This window comes from Aphis gossypii, chromosome X (assembly GCF_020184175.1).
Source record: "Aphis gossypii isolate Hap1 chromosome X, ASM2018417v2, whole genome shotgun sequence".
NCBI classification, from domain to species: Eukaryota; Metazoa; Arthropoda; class Insecta; order Hemiptera; family Aphididae; genus Aphis; species Aphis gossypii.
The window spans coordinates 5,815,044-5,838,709 of NC_065533.1; the positions used below are offsets into that span (position 1 = coordinate 5,815,044).

A 23,666-nucleotide genomic window follows, 5' to 3' on the forward strand; every position below is an offset into this window, starting at 1 on the left:
GTAGTGGTCTGCCGTCTGCAGAGTGGCCATATCCGGGGTGTACGTTATTTTATTTATTATCGCTTGTTAAAAAAAAAAAAAAAAGAGAGGAAGCTCAAAGTAAATAACGGTAGCAGCATGGGGAGCTCTAAATGAAAACAAATGCTTGGCCGACACGCAACGGGACAGACAAAACTAAAATAGTGTTTTTTGGTAATTTCCAGCAAGTATTTATTATACCTAATGCATGTTACATACCTACTAAAAAAAAAAAAATATTATCATTCGGCCGGCCGGTATTGAGAGGAAAAGTTTACAAAATATCTGTCATAGTTTAGGCGAGTAAGTACACAGTGATTGTGCCGTCTGACGTTATTCGTCTGACTTCACGAACTCCGCGTGGTTCACGAATGATTGTGGTAACTCCGTCGTCGACATCGCAACTCGCAAGGATATAATGTTATACTAAACCATCATTATGTTGTTAGTATAATGTACACGTATGGGCACACCGTTGTATAGACTTCACTCTGACGGCCACTTTGTAAAATATACCTACTTAAAATATTATATTATGTTCAATGTTCCGTAAGCAAACACCATGATATATTATAATTATATGTAAGCAGTTGGGTAGGTACCTGCGTTGAAATCTTGCACATAAATAAATATGCATAATTCGCAAACTCGGTAAAAGTATGTTTACTATAATATATTATTATATAACTACAGTTTCGTAAATTATACATTATTACAATAGTTCAAATAATAATTATTTTTATTATCCCATACATGTATAATATTGTTTACTTGATTACATATTATATGAAAAGCTACGCACACATTGTCCGTATATCATAAATGTTTTAAATTATAATGGGATATTATCATCATATACGAATGACGCAGTACGAAGGTACAGGTAAAAATAGTATTCACTGCCATCGTCAGATAAATTAATTGTCGGTGTTCTCCTCTATCCCGACATTATTCGGTTTTCCTGTTACTGCAATAACAACAATTTACTTTACAATCGACGCTGAAATTTTATATTACCCTCGCATATTATATTTTAATAGGTATACATTATATTACGTAATTTACTATATGTTCGAAATGTTTTCGTTTAATGTGAATTTGTTTTACAGCTTAAAACATTATTCGAAAGTTTGATCATTGGTATATACACATGTGTTAAAATATCATAGGCTTTAAATGGGCATTGGCATGCCATTAATTCCATTAATAAAGGCGAGTATTTTGCGTACAATACCGTTAAGTGTTCGACGTATTATTAATTGTAGTTTGTATTATAATTTATAAGCGTTTCAAGATTAAACCAGAGGGGAGTGGAACTACGGATGATGCACCACACATGTACCACTCACACCAGTCGCCTTATCAACCTTTGAGCAACAATTTAAATAATTAAATTATGATGCGGATGATTTTATATATATATGTATACACTCTTTTTACGATTTAATTAAAATATGCTAACAACCGTTTTTAAATCATGATGACATTTTAATGCGTGCGAGAGAGAAGCGTAAAAATATTTGAAACTTGGAGAGGTTTTGGAAAAAGCAATAACAATAGACTAGGTGGGATTATAAAATCACGATTATACATATTTTATGCAGTAAACATTATAGGTATTATGTCGCGCATATGGAAATCTTTCGAAAAGTATTTTTCGCCAACAATAAAATGATCACTCTGTAATACAACTGTATGCGGAATATTTCGCATAGAGAACATATACTTTTTTAAATTTTGCTTGCCCGGCGCTGGAACTAAAACTGCCATGCAACAACAACGAACGATATTACCTATTTTGCCCGAGGAAGGTACACATACGCGCGCACACACACGCAATTCTTTCTTTTTTTTTTTCTTTTTTTTTTTTGCCTCCCCGTGCACCGCATTTATTTGCCTTGCAGCAACCACCGGTCGATTATTATCCGTACGCAGCGACGGCGGCAGCATCGGCGGCGTCGGTATATTATTATTTGTTTTCTCCCGTTTACCATCCCCCTATTTCACCTGTCTCGTCTCTGTGTTTGTACACGTTGGATCGGATTTTGTTTTTATCGCCTATAGCCAACGTCGGTATGTATTATGCTTTACTGCTCCCCGACTATCGTTATTTCGTCTATTACCTTCTTTCCTTCCTTCCTTCCTTCCACCGCGCCGGCCCACGGTTACACCATGATGGTTTAATAACAAGTCCCGCGAATGTATGGATCACCGTGGGTATTTATTGGTTTTCCCCTATATATAGTATACCTAACCTGCAGTTTTATATATTGAAAGTTAAACTTTGCACGGTTCTCGTGTAGGAAAATATTTAATAAACCGACCTGCACGATCCGACGTCATACTATATACACCGAATACAGTACTGTATTATACTGCTCCACGCGCAGCCCGTAGGTAGGTACTTACATCCACGTTAAACGATCATTATGGTGGCAGTGTGCCGGCAGTAGTGCAGCAGGCGTTAGTCGGCGGTTCTGAGGAGGGTCAATAAACAATATATTGCGTTATCGAAGTGTCTGCAGAAAGTGCGATTTAAATAATTACACTGAATGTCAAAAATAATCGTTCTTAATTCGTACGACCATCACGACCACGGCTCGTTGCTCGGTTAAACAAAATTGCGATTTTTATTTTTATTTCTCTCTTGTCGACTGTTGAACAGTTCAAGTTTGTAATGTCAAAACGAATACATACACGTATATACGTATATAGGTATATTAAAAAAAAAAAAAAAACGGTTTAATCAAAAAATGTATAGTGTACTTAGTCACGGCCATTCTACGTAATAGAGTGCAAGTAATTATAGTATTATACGCTTCTGAGATTTTTTTCTGTTGGGCCGGAGCCACAGGCACGAAGAACAAATGAAGTTTTTTCTTTGATAAATGCAGAAGTTTCGACGAGTGGGTACCTATATTTTTACGTCGATAGATTTCGAGTGTGAAATTTGTTTTTTTTAACGACCCATTTGCCACAAACGTGAATTGGGATGGATGCGGGGGTGTGCACGAAAACAGAAAGTCTGAAGGTACAGATAATTTATTATCTTACTGGTTCGTTTTGTTTTTCGCCACCGCGGGTTTGTTGCTGTATTTCCGATCGGATGAGCAGCGCAGCAGTTTTACCATCGCCGCGGTTCATTAAATAATTATTATCATTCGTCGGCGGACGTGGAGGAGTGGCACTAGTAAAAGCCGGTCGTCACCGCCGATAATTTACCCACCTCCGTTGCATACCAACGATCGTTGTTGGCAATAGTTTTACAGTCCTGATATATATTTCCACCTCTCTCTCTTTTATTTCTATTTTATTTTATCCCTACATTATAGTTATATATACATACATGACACATAATTTTTTTGCTCCGTGGTACGCACACCATGATTGTATTTTTTATATATATTTAAACTTTTGTCGACCACCATTGGTATATTATTATACAGCCGCAAAGGGATTCTGTACATGGGTGGTAACGCATACGTCACGGGGTGTGTGTATCAGGCGATAAATAAGAAGATAAAAAAAAAAAATAAAAATACGAAAATAAACCCGTATGGGGTAAATGAACCGTATCAGTGGCCAACAACTTTCTATATTACCCTTTCTAGTCCCCCTTAAATCACTGCAATGACAACAGCATAGTAATTATCAAGTTTGTAGAAATAATAGGTATGTATGATACGCACTACAAACAATATAGTGCCTGTCCTTAACTTTAAGCCCCTCTTTTTCCGTATTTATATCTACATAATCGACACGAATACGATAATTACAATACTATAAACATCACAATATATTATGTATATTATGTTAACATTAATTAAGTGACTTCAAAATAAAATGGGTTACTTAGATTTACGTACAATAACTATGGTTGTATTTCAAGTTTATATTTTTTTTTTTTTTAATAGACTTCAAAATAATTATGCAAAAATAAATTAAATCCTTAACTAAGTAATTATAAAATACTTATTTTAGAACTTTTATCATGCATATTATATTTTTTTAATTTATAAATTAGAAACCATTGTCAGCAATTTAAAATATGAAATGCATTTTTATTTTATGAAAACGATTATTTTCAAATTTTTTTTCGTCAGCACAGTTTTCATTTATTTATTTATGTATTTTATTATTTTATCTCTAACAAATAATACATAAGTCTTGCCTTAAAATACCGTCAGTCGAATATCTCTTTTTTTTTATTGTGGTAGGTACTTAAATTCACAGTCATTATAATAGTGAAAGGTTTATTTAGTATAGCTATTTTTGAAAACATTTTTTTTTTAATTTATTTATAAAACAACTGTTTATAACTACAGCAATGAAATAAAAAAATTTTTTAATTCCTACTTACTATTACAAAAAAAAAAAAAAAATGACTTGATATTATTATTGAAAATTTAAATTGCCATCTATATTCTATACTAAATGAGGGATTAAAAAATTCACCATGTGATTGTATTCACATTTATTGTACAATTATATTATTATACCCAATACATTATAATCCTGTAGGTAGATACTTTTGATTAAACTTGTTGAAACACTAATTTTTCAAAACAAAATAATAATTATTGATAACTATCATTTATATTTGACGTTTTAACAAAATTATTAAGTGGATAACAATGTGCATTAATGAACACAATACATATTATCGTTTTAAAATAACAGCTAACAAGTATTACTGATACTCTGCAGTATTACGAGTATTATGTGAGTTGTTAACGTCGAATGCAATTTTTCATTTTGTTCTTTTAACCTACGGACAGAAAACTAAATATTTCCTTAACAGATGACTGGTACTCAAGACTCAATGGTATCATTAAAAAATGTAAGCAGTTGTTTCGTATGAAGGTCCAAATCGTGATTAGTATACAAAAATTCACTGGTCCCATTTATTTGAAAATAAAAATACTTTTATTTATTTCAATATGTTTCAATATACATTTAGAGTCATTAGTCTATCAGTATATAAAATTACAAAAAAAATTAGCACACAGCATAAATGAGTTTAGAAAAAAATACAGTTGGGTTTCTATTTTTATGTGTGTCAAAAAAAAAAAAAAACAAATAATAAAATGTATGTGTACGGTGTACAGTATTGCAATGTACACTAAACTCTATAAACGTTATACATGTTGATGGTTCATACAAATTGTATTATTTAAAAGTAGATGAACTAAAGTAATAGAAACGTATAGAACTTAAATTTCATTATTTCCAAACGGATATATACACATTTTTATGTATCCAGTTTAACTTTATTGTTGCGCTTATAGTATTATTATCAAAATTATATCCAATGTCGGCCGAGTCACGACAAAAACTACTGTGACTCCTTCATGGCTGCAGATACAGAAAGGACAATATACCTATTTTCACTCTTTTTTTGACCCTCCTCCCTAAAACAGATATTTTTACGATTATACCGAAAGCATAATCATCGAAGTCTGTATTATAGGAGCGTGTGAGTATAGTGCGAAATAGTAATATTACAGTAGGAAGCCGATTGTGATTATATTACCGTGTCTTGAGACGACGAAGTCGGTATACATTTTCCATAATACGTAAACTGCACACACACATATAAATATACATATACGTGTATTCGTATTTATGAATGTATATGTGTGTACAACTAGTAATCTCAACTATAGTAATAGTCATGTGAGCTCCGGACTAGTAATCATAGTAGTGGCATCGGAATAAACGGTTATGGTTATTCGTTATAGTTTGTATTATTATTTTTATTACTTTTATATAAGGGAAAAAATTGCAATCGTAATCGGTATTACTAGTTCTCGGTATATTATCATAGAAACGACAGTATTAACCCGCACCAAGGGTAAAGAAATCCGGCTGTGATTATTTTTGACCACCGGGCTCGCTTGGTAACGCAACGCCTGGCACACCTACACTGCGCTGTGCACTAATAAAATAATAGAATGTTTCCCTGAGGTGTATGTTGTATTTACAGACGATAAGCACCGCCTACAACACAAGTAAGATAAATTAAATGTATGGATGGGTGGTGAGTTATTAATTAACCCCAGAGCTATTAATTATTTTCCATATCGCCAAACTCTCTTCGTGATTGACGACGACGACACACGTTCAGAAACATCTGTCTTATATATCGCGTATAATATATAATAAGTTAAAAAATAAACATAATTTAAGTATAAAATTACTAAAAATGAAAATAAAATAATTGGGAAATTATGGTTTGACAAATAGTACGAATAATGTCTATAGTCTCCAATAATAAAATCTAAGGAGTATAAAATAATAAGAATGATCAAAACTGTTCATATATCTATATTAATATTAAACAGACTTTTCATTAAAAAAAAAAAATATTAGACATAAAATAACTTAAATAGTTGTACTAGTAGACCACAAAAAGAACCAATGTTAAAATCTCTATATTTTATAATTTAAATGTGTACATATCATAAATTAATATTACGGAAATTAATATTTGTATGCGAAAAATGTAATGATACAAATTAAAACTACTAATAAAAATTGATTGGTGTCTAGTTAAATTAAATAATGTATTAGTAGAAAATTCAATGATAATATTGCATAAAAATGCGTATTTTAAAAATATAAAATAAAATAAGTTTTACCGTGCAGAGATAAAATATTATTAAATAATTACTTTTACAAAATGATAAAATAAACACATGAACTACATTTAAAGTAAATTTATACACGTTAAAAAGTATTATTTTTCAAATAACAGTAAAATAACCAAAACACATTTTTGACGAAACAGTATCCCGATAAATTTCTCTGAAGTTTATTCGCAATTCATCAAAAACTACTGACCGTTAACAACAATAATTACTTATTGAAAGTACAAAGTTAGTTTATTTAGATAAACTCTTAGTTTTTATTTATCTTATCAAGATAAATAATAGCAAGTTATCCAGTGAATAGTTTTGGATACAAATTTACATTTTCTAGATCGATTCAACATCGTTCGACTATTTTAAATTTCCGGATTTTTGCATTTTATACAGCATGTAAAATTAATGTACTTTAGTCTTTAGCCATGTATTGAAACTAGAAAATTTAGTATTAACTGAGTTGATGCTTAAAATCATTGATAGGTAATGATATTGAATAAAATATCAAGTATTTAGTACTTGTAAGTACGCATACGAAAATAACTAACTAGTAATCTATACAGTGTATACGGATACCCATTTTTGTTTATAGTAAACAAATATAAACTAATTGTAATTAAGTCAATACCATGTGCCTACTATAATCTATAGTATCACTTATGCATGTAAAGAAAGAAAAACATACATCTGAATTACAACATAATTACGAAATACTCATGTACAGTGTACATATTAATATATGTATACAAATCAATATACTTTATTACTATACTTTTTGTAGGTATAATAATAACATGCTAGAGCTGTAAGTATAATATATGAACCTAATTATTATTCTTTTACTTAGATAAAAATAAATTTATCCTTTATCCGTATCAATATGTTTTTTAGACATTCATTCTTAACGCTTACAAGTTAAAAGTATCATTTGTGTCCAATATACAATCGATAGAGAGGCTATATGTCAGTTATAAAGCACTTATTATACCCAAAAACGTCATACATTGGTACTAAAAAAACTATAAATTTAAAATCGTATAATACTATACATTTATTTCATTTATGAACGTATTTACTATAAATATAAAGGATGCATATTTCAATATACATTATCTTTATATAAGTATGAAGTATTCACATACCTACTTATATGAAAATATATAAGAATAAACCAAGTGGTATAAATTACCTATTGAAAATCAAATCGTTTTTTTTTTTTTGAATTATCTAAACTTCACGTAGTTAATAATCGAAACCTATTACACGACTTACACATATCGAAATAATTATGAATTGTATTTTCATTTCACTTTAATATTTAATATAACTAATACATTTGTATGTAAGATAATAAATTAGTATTCTTGAATTAAAAATAATTTATGAACTTCTAATTTGGCTACAGAACACTTAAAACTAACGTAATAGAAATAAATAATTGATTTTACTGAATTTTTTTAATCCTTTCCCTAATTAATTGGCCCTTTGTTTGAAATAGCTTAAATCGTATACGTTCCATGTTTTAGGTAAAACAGTAGGACAGTTGGACCGATAGCTATTTACCGCCCCTGAAAGGATATATTACCTCATTATACCTACATGTTGAGAAGTCAACAATCTAATGGTAAATTTTCCCTCGAATAAAATCAAAGTATTCTTGTATACTAGATACCTTGTAAATAAAATAGTGTAGAAATTAACTAACTCAGTTTCATTTTATAAAATTCAATATATTTTTTTATTTTATTATGTTAACCGAAAATAATAATTTAGTATATCCAGCATATTACTGTTTTAATTTGTTCAACATTCCCAGCAAGTTCTTTAAGTGAATTATTAGGTAATCAGTTCATTAATTATAAATATTTAATGTATGTTATTAATATTAAAAATAGAAATATCAAGAAAAAATTACAATTTCAGACAAAATAAATTGTAATGTAATGAATTGTATAAAACCTTTCGGTGTATAACTAACATTATTATAAGTTACACCACCGTTAGAATGGAAAGTGAATACTGAATAGGTACAACAAATGTGTCTGATATAATTGTATTTTGTTGAACATTACAACTCTTATTATAATGCTTACTTAATGGCTATTTTATGAATAATACTAAATATTAAGTACTTATTATTATTACTATAATGATATTTATTGTTCGATCGGTGATCACAACAGTTTAATTTCTTGAACATTTATATAGTAATTCAGATGTTTTGATTTGTTATCAAATTAGAGTATGAAACCTTTGATAAAATCTCTCATTATGTTTTTGAACTTCAGCGTGTTCAGTGTACTATGTATGTGTATGTATTAAAATACGTTTACGTTAAATGTTATTAAATTGTTGTAACTACCTTTGATAAAAACAAATGACACTATAGTTCAGTTGTACTTTTCACAAACGTCAGTATGTATGTTTATTGCATACTTAATAGGATAGTAACCTACATTGCAACCTTAGAATACAAAATTAAATCATTATATTGCTATAGTGTTATAATATGTAAGTAGATAAAATATTTTCTGATGTACGTACTTACAACATAATATAATTGTAGTGGTGGCGCGAATGAGATAAAATATACACACATGCGTATAAATTGAATAAGCTTTAAACAACGAATTAGAATTTACCAGGGACATTTTACCCTCCGCATAAAGCGAGCAGCCGTGTCACTACCTCTTTTTATGAAAAAAAAATGTAAGTGTTAGGCAAGCGGGTGGTTAGAGTGAAAATATGCGTCTAAATGTAAAATAGTTCCTGCCATTATTTCACTGTATAGGTGCACATATAAAGTCTTGGAAATATGTTTTAAATTTTAACACATGTTTTTCATCATTTGGGCTTATTAATCTTTAAATTATATATTATATATTTAACCACGAAATCAATAATATACTTATATATTTTGTTGGTTTTATTAAACATAAGAACTTGGTGGTTAAAAATTTCAGGAAATATATAATTAGTTAGTTAATTTTTTATAAAAACATTTTATCATAGTTTAATTAACTCAATTTATTTTGACTTTGATTTTATATAAGTATATTAAATTATTATTATTATATGTATGTACATTGTACATACAGCATAACATTTATAAAAAATATATATATTTTACATAATTTATTATAAGTTATAACACATAACATAATCTGTAAAATATAAATTATTAGAATATACATATAATATTATATCAAAAATGTAATATTCAATAGGAATGTGATTCAATAACTACAATTTCTACAGCTATAATTTACCAAAATAAACTCCATTTTATAAAAGACATATGAAATATTAAATAAGAATAATAAACTTATAGATATAACGCTTTAATATTTTGGGTTGTTTAAATTAATTTTGAATGATATTTTATTTTGGGTTTATCAAATGATTAATATAGATAGAACAATTTTAAACATATAAATTATAAATAATTTCTTAAAAAAAAAAACAGAAATCTTAAATCACAATTTCGTGAAATATTTAATAATCAGTGAGGAATTAGCATTCACAACATTTTTAACTTCGAATACTATAAATATAATAGTATATTATAGTATCTACTTAATATATTATATTATATTGTATAACTATATTACATAATAAATGAGCAATGTTAATGAAGGAAATGAATAAATAGAACTGTAGAATTTTAAAGAAATTTATATTCAATTACAAGATTACCGGCATATATTAGAGTACTATACACTATAAAACAATATCTAAAATAAAACCTCGTGTCCATAAAGTTATTTTTAATATTATAATACACAATATAAATATAGCTGAATCGTAAGTTGAATAGCCACCCTCTATAAGGATAAATATACATATATCCATGTTCAAGATATTACGATAATGTATTAATGTGTTTAATGTGTTACCAGGTCAAAAATGATTAAAAGTAATACATTAGCATAATATGATGTTACCCAATAATATTATATAAACCCAGAATTACATTTAGACTTTTATAAAACTCAAAAAGTTTGTCATTTTTTTAACTTACCAAAATGGTTATTACCCTCCCGCAGAGGGTAAGTGTCCAATTAAATGTAATTTTAACAGCCGTCCTGGTCAACTGCAGCCGTTGCGACTTTTTTTCATAATACAAAAAATGGAAAAATAAATAATAATAAAAGCACTTATATAAAAATTGCATTAGCATTATAGCAATGCTACAATTTTTCCAACAGTAATATAACAATAGCGAGGTACAAAAATAAAATAAATATGTTCATTTCCTGACCACTCCAAAATCGTAATAATAATTACTATATTAATTAAAATCTTTAGAGTTTTTTTTATTACAAAACAATTTTAAGTCCGGTAGTGTGAGCCAAATATCAGAAGCAATTTTAAAATATGTATTATATTTAAGCTCGTGTATTATGGTTTGTATTTTATTAGCATCTATGTAATATTGAACAGAAATACATTTATTTTTATTATCTGCCATCAGGGGCCTAAAATGTAAAAAACCAAAATATGTAGGTACTATAAAAGCTATCCCCAGTCTCTTTAAATTTAATCTTTATGATTTAACTCCTTTCTTAAATGTGTTATTAAAATTGTAATTTAAGTCTCATGAAAACTATTTATTACTTATTTAGAATATTTCTTCAATCATTAAAATATTATTTGATTAAACACATTAACATAAAAATATTTTTCGTCGTCTTTTCAAACTTATAGGTACTTTTATTATCTGTTGTTAAAAAAAACAACAAAATGGCCATAAACTGAATGTAGTAAACAAGTAAGAGTATACATCATTATACCTAACTAATTCGTTTTTTTTTTCAAGTTCGTATCAATGAATATCTAAATTAATGAATAGGAACATAAAAGCTCCACAAAATCTTTTGATAGTTATATACTTATCATATACATACTACTGTGAATATTTACCAAATTTTACAATATTAATTTATTAAATATATATTACACTGTTTTAAAATTAAAATCATCTCTTATGGTTAAACGCAGTACGCACAGTATTTTGATTACGTTTTATTTAAAACCATGGTTAATTTCACCTAATGTATTAAATAACAATGTTTATTTTTTTAGAGATTTTAAAAATAATGGTTATAGCCTATAATAGGACAAGAATTTTATTAGATTGACGTGCTTTAATTCTCTATAAACAACATGCTAAATGGTAGATACTACAGCGTAGTTCGTGTTTGTGGTTCGTATATACAAAATATAATAGGTAGGTATGTATACCTACTACATAAACCTATTAGTACTATTAGTATAGTACTTAAGTATATAATTTTACCAACGTATAATAGCCAGTATTCGTATAATTTGTTAAAACATAAGTTATGTTTTGATAGCAAAAACTTATTATTATAAACCATAGTTGATAATTTTATTTTATTAGTATTGTTCTTATAGCATATAGGAAAACATGAGGTAATATAATATCTAAAATCTAAGTAACCTATTATGAGCTAATAAACCTTGTATTTGTAGCCTTAAAGAAATACATTTAAAAATATATATATATATCTGAAATCGACTTCGTAATCGTATGTGTGATTTCAGTCGAATATTATTTAAGTCTCCGCGTAGATTTTTCTATTTTCATTTTAATTTTGAAACAAGTTAGAGCAAAAATGTTAATATTGTAATTTTTTAATAAATCGAAAACAAGTATTTCCATGAAACATCTGAAACCATAAAATCTATGTTTAATATTTTAAATGACTGAGATTTACTTAAGAATTTCTTATAACATTTTTTTTTTTTGAAATATTTAAGATTTAATCACAAACAAAGTATTTAACTAAGTATCAACATTATGCAACTTAGTATGTGTAGAATGTAGATGCATAATAATTAATTTAGTCCAATACGATTCAAGATTTATTTAAGGATAATGGGGATTTGAGAACTACAATTTTATTATTATTGTGGTATAAAAAATAATATAATATGTATTATTGTAAAAAAAATTTTAATTAAAAATAAATCCAATGCCTATTGGCTATTAGAAAAATATTAATAATTGTCGCTATAGAAATTACCATATTAAATTTAGAACTATTATATCAATAGATAAAAAAAATCAATGTTTGATATTTAACCAGATCTGAAGTTCATCCCCAATGATTGACCACAGTAATTATTACATAATTTAGAATAAATCTAAGCTGACTAGAATAATCAGTAAGATCAATCGTCGCGTCGATTGATTATTATATGGCCTTTTCAATTATATTTATTATATATAAAGATATAATATTTTCTAATTACAATGTAACATACTAACAGTCCTATGATAATAAATGAGTCACTCAATTTATTGTAGCTTAGATAAGTATATCATGATATTTTATTATAATATTTTAACCCAGTGGTTCCCAATTAGCATTTAACCACGGACCCTAGCTATAACTTAAATTGGACGGAGACCCCTTATTTGTGATTACTTACTTTTCAATTTTGTTTAACTATACAAATGAAAAAAAATCAGTGTAGCTTTACACGGAGGATAATGTGAATAATATATATATATATTATATAAAATACATTTCTTTTTTAAATAATTTCACTAAAATAAAATAAAAATATCACTTGAGTACGATATATCCACGGACCCTTAAACATCAACACACGGACTCCTAGGGGTCCGCGGACCACCAATTAGGAACCAATGTATATTTTAACCTATAACTTAGTGTACACACATACAATAAAATATGATTCAATAATAATTATAATTTTAATAAATAATAATTCAATCACAATACTATATTATAATTAAGATAAAGATATAAATATTATATGTTTTAATAAATTATTTAAAAAAATTCCTACAAATAAAATACATATTATTAAATGAGTTACAATAAAATATTAATTACTAATGATTTGATAGCAAATAATTACGATAGAATCGTAAATAAAAATGTAAAACATGTACAAATTTGAGACCATATTATTTGGACTGAACAATAAAACAAAGTTAATTTAAGTTTTTTACGTTTTCTCAAGTCAATACATTTTTGGTAGGAAAATTACTTCAAAAGTTTCAAATAAAATTATCTATTAGTTTAAAATGGATTTCAGGTTGTACTCTGAAGATATCACTATCTAATATTCGATATGCTCAGTAATTTCAATACGCTCGAAAAAAAAACTACCATGAAATTAAGTAATTTAAGTAGATAAAAGCTAAAGGCGTGGTTTTAAAATTGAACCATGCTCCTATCAGAATCGTTTTTTATTGTTTCAAATGTATTACTTCAAGTTTTCAACAAATGTAAACATAACATACCTATCTGACTCAGATGCTCCATTCATATGTCAAAATGTTGAACCATGCACGTTTTATTTTATTCTCCAAAAGTGAAGTTTGTTAACAGAAAAAAATCTTAATGATTTTTTCTTCTTAACACTTCTTTCAACTAACTTTTCAACATTTTTCTTTTATTATAGATGTGCGTAACCTATAGACTATAATTAGAGGTGAACAAAAATTCTTAAGAATGTGTAGGAATTTATAAGGCTAAATAATAGTGTTTTTCATTAAAATATTCAAGTTTTTTGCTAATATATTTCAATTTTAAAAAAAAAAGTGGTCAAGTAGGTAACCACACTGCTGTACCTATGGTAGGAGTCGAATGTATCTCGTTATTGAGTAGGTCACTGTATTATATGTTTTGAATTTAAATTCAATAATATAAATCATTGCATACGAAAAACAATTCTAATAAGAGGAAGTTGTCAATCTTAGTAGTAAGTAATTAGTGACTAATTTTACTATTTTCAGTAATACTGTAGGTCAAATTATTTTTTACCGAAAACCGAATTTATTAAATTATTAATTAATAAATATAATAGTGTATACTCCAGCAAAATTATATTGTATAGTATTGCTAATAACTTTTTAATTTTAAGTCAATTCAGACTTGTAAAACGATTTTTTTTCGTTATTATTTACAACTTTTAAAAAAGTGTTAAGTATGAATATTAAAAATTTTATCAATTTTAACTGCAAAATAATTTGTGCTGTGATTTTGAAAAATTGTCCCAACATTGTAAGCTTATAAAAATTAATTGTACATATTAAAATATGTAATTAAAATATTTTTAATTTATTTAAGACAAGCTTTTGTACAACCTTATATGGCCTTTTTAAGCTTATTGACAGGGCCCAAATATTTAAACATATATATATACATGAAACAGAAACCAAAAAAAATTATGAAATGTTAAGTCATATCTGGTATAAACATTTTATATAAATGTACAATTTCTCATTTTCTATTATTCTTTTTTGGTTTTCTTACTGTTATCTACTAAGGTAAGTATTAGAAATTATTTACCTATATCAACTAGATTTATTTTCTTAGCAAACATGGTATTAAATTTGAAAATTAAAGCATTTTTACTTCTCCTAACGGCAGTGACAATAAAAAAAAAAATGAAAAAAAAGCTCACATCACTATAAAATCAATACATTCATCGCTCAGCTCAGAATTTAAAAGCACTTATACTGTTAAAAATATAAAAACGTAAAATTAGTGTTCATTTGGGATGTGTTTATTATATATCTATAGGTATAGTTGAGAAATCAATTTGTTCCATTACAATTCCTTGATTATTTTATTGCTTTAATAAAAATAATAAACAAACACTTAACATTATATAGGTACTATAAATAATAATTTAATCCTACACATTTATTATAACTATTATTAATAACTAAATTTAAATTTAATACAATTTATGTAATAAATCAGCCTTTTTTTATTTCTTTAGTATTTTAAACAATTTCAAGCACTAGTGCTAAGCCTAGTGTTATGATAACAATGAACAATCAACAAAACATTTGTGTGACTTGACTTTATTACTCAATCTTTTGTTTATATTTTCTTCATTTCTCCTCAGAACCTAAAAACTCCTTAAAAAGATTTCATCAGTAGTCGAGCAATATATTTTACCATAGGTACTTACCATGAACAAAATTATTCATTTTTTTTTTTTTTTTGCTAAAAATATTAATTGTGCCTAACCTAACCAGCAACCTAATGATTAATAACTACTCTGTATTATAGTAGGATTTTATAATACATTTTGAAATTATTAAAATATTAAAATATACTAAATAATAAAGTTGCACTTATATAAAAAATACATTAACCAAGAGAAGTGAATGTCTATAATAAATAACAAAAATAATTACGTGAAAAAATGTTATTTTTTTGGTAACAGTTTTGGAATTGCTGAGAATTTCAGTGAACTGAAATCTTCCTTTTCGTTTTAGTTTCCCTTTATAAAACTGTGTTGGGGTATAGAAAATTATAATTTAAGTACCTATAATAAGTGGAATGTTTTAACTTTAAAGTTTCTCCGAGTATATTGAACATTTTTTTAATTACAATAAAAATTGTTTAAGGTATTATCATATATCCAATTTTGTATTTTTTTTTTTTATTTTAAACACTTACAAAAATATTATGTGATTTTACACTTAACTTTTTAATAATTTCAGTTTAAGAACTTATTAAGAATCATATATTAAATTGTCAAGCCTTATGTAAAAAATGAAAGCATTAATTTATGCATTTTTAACTACAAAATAATTTTTATGATTTTCGAGAATTTTTATAAAATGTACTTCAAACACTTATAAAAAATTGAGAATATGCATTTATGATATTTTTTTAATTAAGTAATAAGAACAACAAAAGCAATTTCAAATTAAGTTTTAAAGCTTTTTATCCGTAAAAATAATTGAAAAACTTATTTTTTATTATTATTATAATAATCAAACATTTAAAATGTGTTAAAAAAATGCCAAAATATTTTTTTAATTATATTATGCTTAGAAAATTCTTACAATATGTTTGGTGAAAATTTCAAGTATTTAACAATAATCGTTTTTAAATTACAAAAAATAAATAAATAAAATTGATTCTAAGCATTACTGTTTTTTTTTTTTTTGTTATTTATTTTAGTTATTTTTTCCTGATTAGTTAAAGTTTTTTCCGGAAGTTCTGAGAATTTTCTACGTTTGATCCTTTTAAAGTATGAACTAGAATCAATTTTCTATCAAAAACCACCCGCAAAGTTTAAGATTAAAGCATTATTTAATATTTTCATAACGTGATGACAGACGCATAAATAATAATAACAATATTAATAATAATAATAAAAATATTCAATAAACAATAATTGTATAACCAATTTATATCCATCCACTTAGAATCTAAAATATTTACAAAATAAAAAATAAATTCATATCTGCCAGAATCCGCATAAAAGGTATTAATTTTAATAAAACAAAAAAAAAAATAATAAAACGTTTTTGCATACTTAATACCTATAAGTTTAATATGTATACACTCACGTGGTTTGTCCAACTCAAACGTAGCGTCAGCAGTCGCTGCTTCGTTATCGTCCTCCAACAGTAACAATGACGGATTATGTTGCAGCGGCGAGTTGTCTAGATGAAGGCGCACGTTGCCGTTATTTTCCCCGGAATATAATTGTCGTCGTTTGTATTTATGACGGCCCCGGTGACCGCCGCTATTACGGAGCGATTCGCAGGTCAATACCTTGGACATTGCTAACCAAACTGCAGTTAATAGAACGATGGAACTCAATGACATTGTCTGCAACAAAAGTATCGTTTCGATTGAGACATTATAACAAGTCGATATTATCGTAACGTTTCAGATGCGCCTACGCACGATTTCGACGCGGACACATAAAATATTTTACCCGCTGTTTTGGATACCGTCAAAGACTTATACAAAACGACAAATGAACGATTAAAACAAAAATCATAAAAAAATAATATTACTACTCATATATTATGAGCTATATTATATAAGACTATTAAAACGTGACATGTTGCATATTATATTAATTATTTCATATTTCATAACACATCATACCGTTCGAATGATCTGCAGTACCTGCGAAGAGTCGTATATATTATATTATAATATATAGGTAATATGACAAGCGAGTGTAAGGGTAAATTATTATTTTATTATCATTACAGTGTTTCTGATTCCCCTTTTGCGCTGCAACATTCGTACACACATATATATTATGTCAACTGTCAATATTCAACAATACTGTATGCAGGTGGCAGACCACGCATGAACTTATAATATGTTACCGATAGACAAATAATTTTATAATTCTTTAACACGCGATCGTATCTGAAAACTCAACGTTTATTTTGAAATCAGATTTGAATGTTTCATTATTTATATTTACTCGAGAATTATACATAAGCTATAAGGCCTTTTTAATTTGCTTTTGAATTATTTTACAAACGCTTAGTTGGTTGATAAATACTAGACACATTTTTATGTCGGATAAGTTCACGTACAAATTCGTTATAAACTAAAAGATCAATTTCAAATAAATACAATGGTCAATGACACAAAAAGTTTAAGTATGTTTTTCAAATGACTATTACTTATCCAATATAGTATTTTTTTTCTGGCATTACTAAACTGCAGGACGGGATATATAATATGCTAAAACTACTCAGGTACCCCAAACCAAAGGATTAAAAAAAACATTTATGTTGTAAAAAATATATCAGTTACGAGAAATTTCAGTTATGTGATCTATTGCTGCAAATATATTTAGCTTATTATAACAATACTGGAACATGTCAACATATAAACATGAAATTATAAAATATTAGAATTGCGTTAAAAAAACGCTATCCAACAGGGTGAGCAATCACATCTCTCTCGTATCCACCACTGCCCCAAACTGCCCAATTTATAGAACTATAGAAAATTAATTAATTTTTACTATTCTAAGTCTAATCAAAAAATTATTGGTTTTAGGATGTAATATCAGAAAATACTTTTGAAACTAATACAACAAATAATCGTTCGATGTATCGTATCTTAATTATTGTATTATTTGAGAAAAGTATAAAAATAAGTTTTAAGTTTAAAAGAAAAAAAAACAAAACTTATAATTAAATCGAAATACAACTACCTATGTAGGTATGTTACTATTACTAGGTAATGTAATTAAATATTTATTCCATAGCACTAAATCAATATGCGGTCTAGTGTTCAGCGAGGAAAAAAAATTATTCAACTGTTTAATCAAGATTTATTAGTACCTGATCAGTATTTATATAAATATATTATCAAATGAGAGTATTGTACCATGTAGACATGCAGTAGTTAATAGTAACGTTAGTCGAATTTGACAAAATATATAAAAAAAAAAATAAAAATGTATATAATATATAGTTAAATAGTTTTACATATTATAAAATATTCTATAGAAGAGGTTAAAAATCCAAAAAATTTTAGTTTAAATCGAATAAAATGCATCCAAACAAAAACGGGAGTCAAAAATTCCGGTAACGGGCTTGAAAAAGATCCCTGCTTGATTTAAATACGGTCAATGACGGGCTAAAATCTGTTTCCCGCTGCAGACGATAAAATCTCGTTAGTGTTTTGTCGTGATTCCAATTATATTAAACGCGAATGAATCTCAAATTGACTCATAAGTACATCAAACATATTAATTAATAAAAACAAAATATACGTGACATATTGGCTTGTGTAGGTACTTTTTTTTATTTTCCATGCGAATGCAATGTAGACGTTATGATTCAACGGGATAAGAAGTGTATAATACACAATTATACCGATAATATACGTAATGCTGGCAGTACTATATAGTAGGTATTGCTGCTATTATTACTATACTGTCTACTACAGTACCTACTACTATACTAACTACTACAACAACTACAGCGGTGTAATACTACCGAGTAATAATAATAATAATAATAATAATAATAATAAGGCTGGCTGTCGGATACTCGATTAAAGAGTCGCCATATATGGCTTTATCGACCAAGAGAAAAAGGGTAAAATGATGATGGGTTTTAAAGAGCTATATGTGGCAGCAATAAGGATTTTTTTCTTCTTTAAAGACTCCAATGCTCCGGGGCCCTCTGAGGTTTTCTAAAGTGAGTAGTATAAGTACGCAACTGCACATACACACACACACACAACACACACACGCGGTACACATGCATACACACCTATAAACAATTATTGCATTTAAAACGCGGCGCGAGTCGCCGCTACTATATAATATAATACTAAATGTACTGGAATAGAAGGTAGGTAGGTACAAACACACGAGCACTCGTTCAAATAATATACTCGTATGCGCGCACACGCATTCGAATGTCAAGTAGGTACTGTGCCCACTGTGTGCTTTTATGTACATATAATATAATGTGCGTTGCGTTTATAGAACATATATAGGGTGGTGTGTACACTGTACATAATATATATATATATATATATAAGTATATAGTATATACATATTTGTGTGTTGGAGACCGACAGTGATTATTATAATAATGTAACGTCATTAATAGCAGAGAAAATCGTGTATAGTGGCTGAGCCCCGTATGACCAACCCTTTAGCACAACAACTATCATCAACACATTTAAAAACAATAATAATAATATAAATGCGTTACAGACGACAACTAAATCAATTATTATGCAGATGAAAAGATATAATAATAATAATGATAATAATATTATTATATATGTCTGTGTGTACCATATTATATGTAATGCATTATTCCAGTGTGCATGTAAACAAAAACAACAATAGACGAGGGGTGTGTATATGCGTATATGCGCCGCACACGCAATAGATAATAGCCAATAGGAATAACGATAACGCCGATAACGATCGTTAGGATAATGTCGATGAGCACATCAATCACGCTATAAAAGCACATCTGTCCTTCATATATTTACGATATTATATACGACGATACGAGTGTCGGCTTCATCGGGTGGATAAAGAGTTGAGTTACAATATATCTCGATTCTCCTCGGTTCCTTTTATTTTTGCTCTTATAAATTTAAAAAAAAAAAAAAACAATCGATATACAAGAGTTGACACGGTAGATATGTAGGTACAATTCTATAATATGTTTTGTATAAGTAGCTACCGCGAACGTACGTTATGTTGTACGTCTGAATATCCTGAATCCTTTGTGCCAATGCGCAACCTCCGAAAAAACCTAATTACCTACCCAAGTACTCACTTATTGTTTGTTCGATCGTGTGTTTCTGTATTGTATACCATACTTAGGTATTATATATTCAAAAAAAAAAAATATGGATTTTATCCAAAAAAACGTATATTAAGCTTTCTTCGAAATTTCGAACGTCTCTGATATTAATAAAAACACTACGTACTGAACAAAATTAATTCATGTTACTTTCTTTGATGTAATAATATGTTTGATAAAACGTATTAATTATTTATATATTTCATAATTTTCTATAATGACTAATTAGATATCCAAACTTTTTGATATTAAGGATTCTGTAAAAGGTTTTTGTTCTAAAAAAAATATCTACCAACTCGTATTTTATATCTAATGAAATGTTACATTTTTTTCTTTTTTATAAATTGGTTTTTTCTTAAATCAGAAGATTTTTTTGTTTCGAATAATTTCCTAAAAAAATTCTCAATTTTTGGTTTTTATAATTGCAGAAAATTGAATTTCAAGAAAGTGTAATTTTTTTCTTGAAAACATTATATTTAAACATAATACATATACATTTTACAACACTTAAAACTTAAATCGATTTTACGCTATGAATAATTAAGGTATAATAATGAATTATTATTATTTGACGACAACGTGAAATTGATTTTAAAACTAGCTGCAGTGTATTCAATATAATAAAGATATTTTGTCACTTATATGTTCATAGTAGTTCCTTGATCTACCAAAAAATAACATTTATAACTGAGTAATTTAATAGATTGACCCATATTTTAAAAATTCAACATAAAACAATTTCCTCTAATATGTAAGTTTAGTAAACAAATTGGTTATGCCCTTAAATTTAAGTTACCCTGTAATTTCGTTCATTTAATGTAGGTAATAATATTTCTATAATTTGCAGAGTTATTACTTATTAATTCAGTACTTATTTTAACGTGTATTAAACTAAAAGTTTTCACGAAATAAAATATGTACACTATTTTAAGATTAAAAGCGCTCACACTTATATGCATGCAATATGCACTAAGAATGCTAAATATGACCTAAAACAATCTCTTATACCGATTAAAATGTATTGTTTTTTTTTATTATTATCTACTTGCTTAAATTATTATATTAAAAAAATTTGCAATAATATTGTGATTTGATTTTTTTAATCGTATATACCTAATGAGTGGAAGAATAATATATTTATTTATGTTAGTGTTTCATGTATTGTTAAACACATTTTGCTGGAAGAAATATTCCTAAACACTAAAGTCTATAGATATTTTATCTAATAAGATAATTATTTAGAAATTAAAAAACCTAAATGTTCAAAATGTATTACCTATTTTAAAATGTGCATATTTAAATATATTTTGTACCTTAGTCCATTATGTTAATAATACAAAATAAATTTTCTAGTTATTTCTTAAAAATTATAATTATATTATGATCACTATGACTGGTAAATAAAATTTAAAAAGATTTTTCAAATCAATTTTAATTTTAGTTGTTTGTCGTTGACATAAACACTTGTTCCTATATAATTTATTTATTAGTCGATTCTTAATGATGATCACAGTCTGTCAGAAGTAAACAAAACGATCAAATTTATTTTATTTTTATTATTTCATAAACGACATTTCTTTACTAGTTTAAAGTACTTTTAGGTAAAAGGAATTCTAATATATTCATTCTGGTAAAACAAGTTTGTTTTTCGCACACAGACTACTTCAACCATCAAAACAACAATATTGTCTGGCCGTCTGCCAACTATTCAGCATCAAATAATTTATGGTTACTTTAATGTTATAAAATATTTTATAAAGGTATTATTTTAATAGATTAGCAACAGAAAGAAATGTCATCCTCGATTGACGTTTTAAAATTGTCTATAAACTACTTTTAATTTCCAAATAAATGCTAACAAACAAGTTATAAAATAGGTATATATCCACATGAACAATAAAATAAAGTTCCAGATTTGAATATAAAAATCGGCAAACCAGTTTTGAATTAAGTGTGGTTTATTTTAAATGATATTCATACAGTGAAATTAATCCCTTATAATCAAATTAAAGTTAATGTTTTATTTACTTAAAATACAAAATAACGTCTTGGTTAAAACTAGTTCTATGTCTCAAAGTTATAAAAACTAAGTAGTGTTAAAATTTTTACTAGTATAACCAAACAGTTATTTTATTAGGTATTGATTATAGTACTATGATAGTTTTTTTTTTTTTGCTAAGCTATATAGCTACTCTTATATTAACAAAACTTAAAAAGCTGTCAATGGAAGCTTCAAACGCATTAAAAACATAATAATAATATCAAAAAATCAGGAGCTTTACATCTGAAATCTCTTCAATTGAGTTTTAGTAACAGCGTATAAAATGAGTGTATCCACTGTAAAAGAATAAAGTTTATCATACGCAAATAAACTCTATAAACAAATTTAACTTTAAAACATTTCAGTTGCATATGTATATTTCATAAGTAGTAATGCTTCAATATAATTATAGATAATACAAATTGTACAATATATGGATTAATCTTGGATAAATATTTCAACTTTTGGTAAATACCTACTTACTTACCTAAAATTACAATATAAAAACAATTTGAAAGCAAATCGACAGAAATTTTAAGTATAAATTACCTATTAATAAGTTATGCATTTTCACTAAATAATTAAAAATAATCATAAGCTTGAAACATTCAAATAGAAATCAATTTATAATTAAATAATATATCGACCACCTACAAAGTATTAATTTAAAATTAAAAAAAAAAACAGTCGTTTATATTTTCATTATATAAATACTCAGAACTTAAAAATCTAAAAAATAAATACTTCACACTAATTGTAAAAATATACACACTAATCAACGATTTTCGTTGCTTTATGAGTACCTATATTGTTACTAAATATGTAGTTC

The 23,666-nt window shown here is 26.9% G+C and overlaps 1 protein-coding gene across 1 annotated transcript in view; it reads right to left on the reverse strand.

Moving 5' to 3' along the window:
• The window catches only part of LOC114126452 (uncharacterized), a 155,283-nt gene that overhangs the window by 129,497 nt on the left and 2,120 nt on the right, over positions 1–23,666 (reverse strand). Inside the window, 1 exon segment of the mRNA XM_050205558.1 lies at positions 17,044–17,308. Within this exon segment, the coding sequence (XP_050061515.1) occupies positions 17,044–17,305 (262 nt within the window). The 5' untranslated portion in view covers positions 17,306–17,308.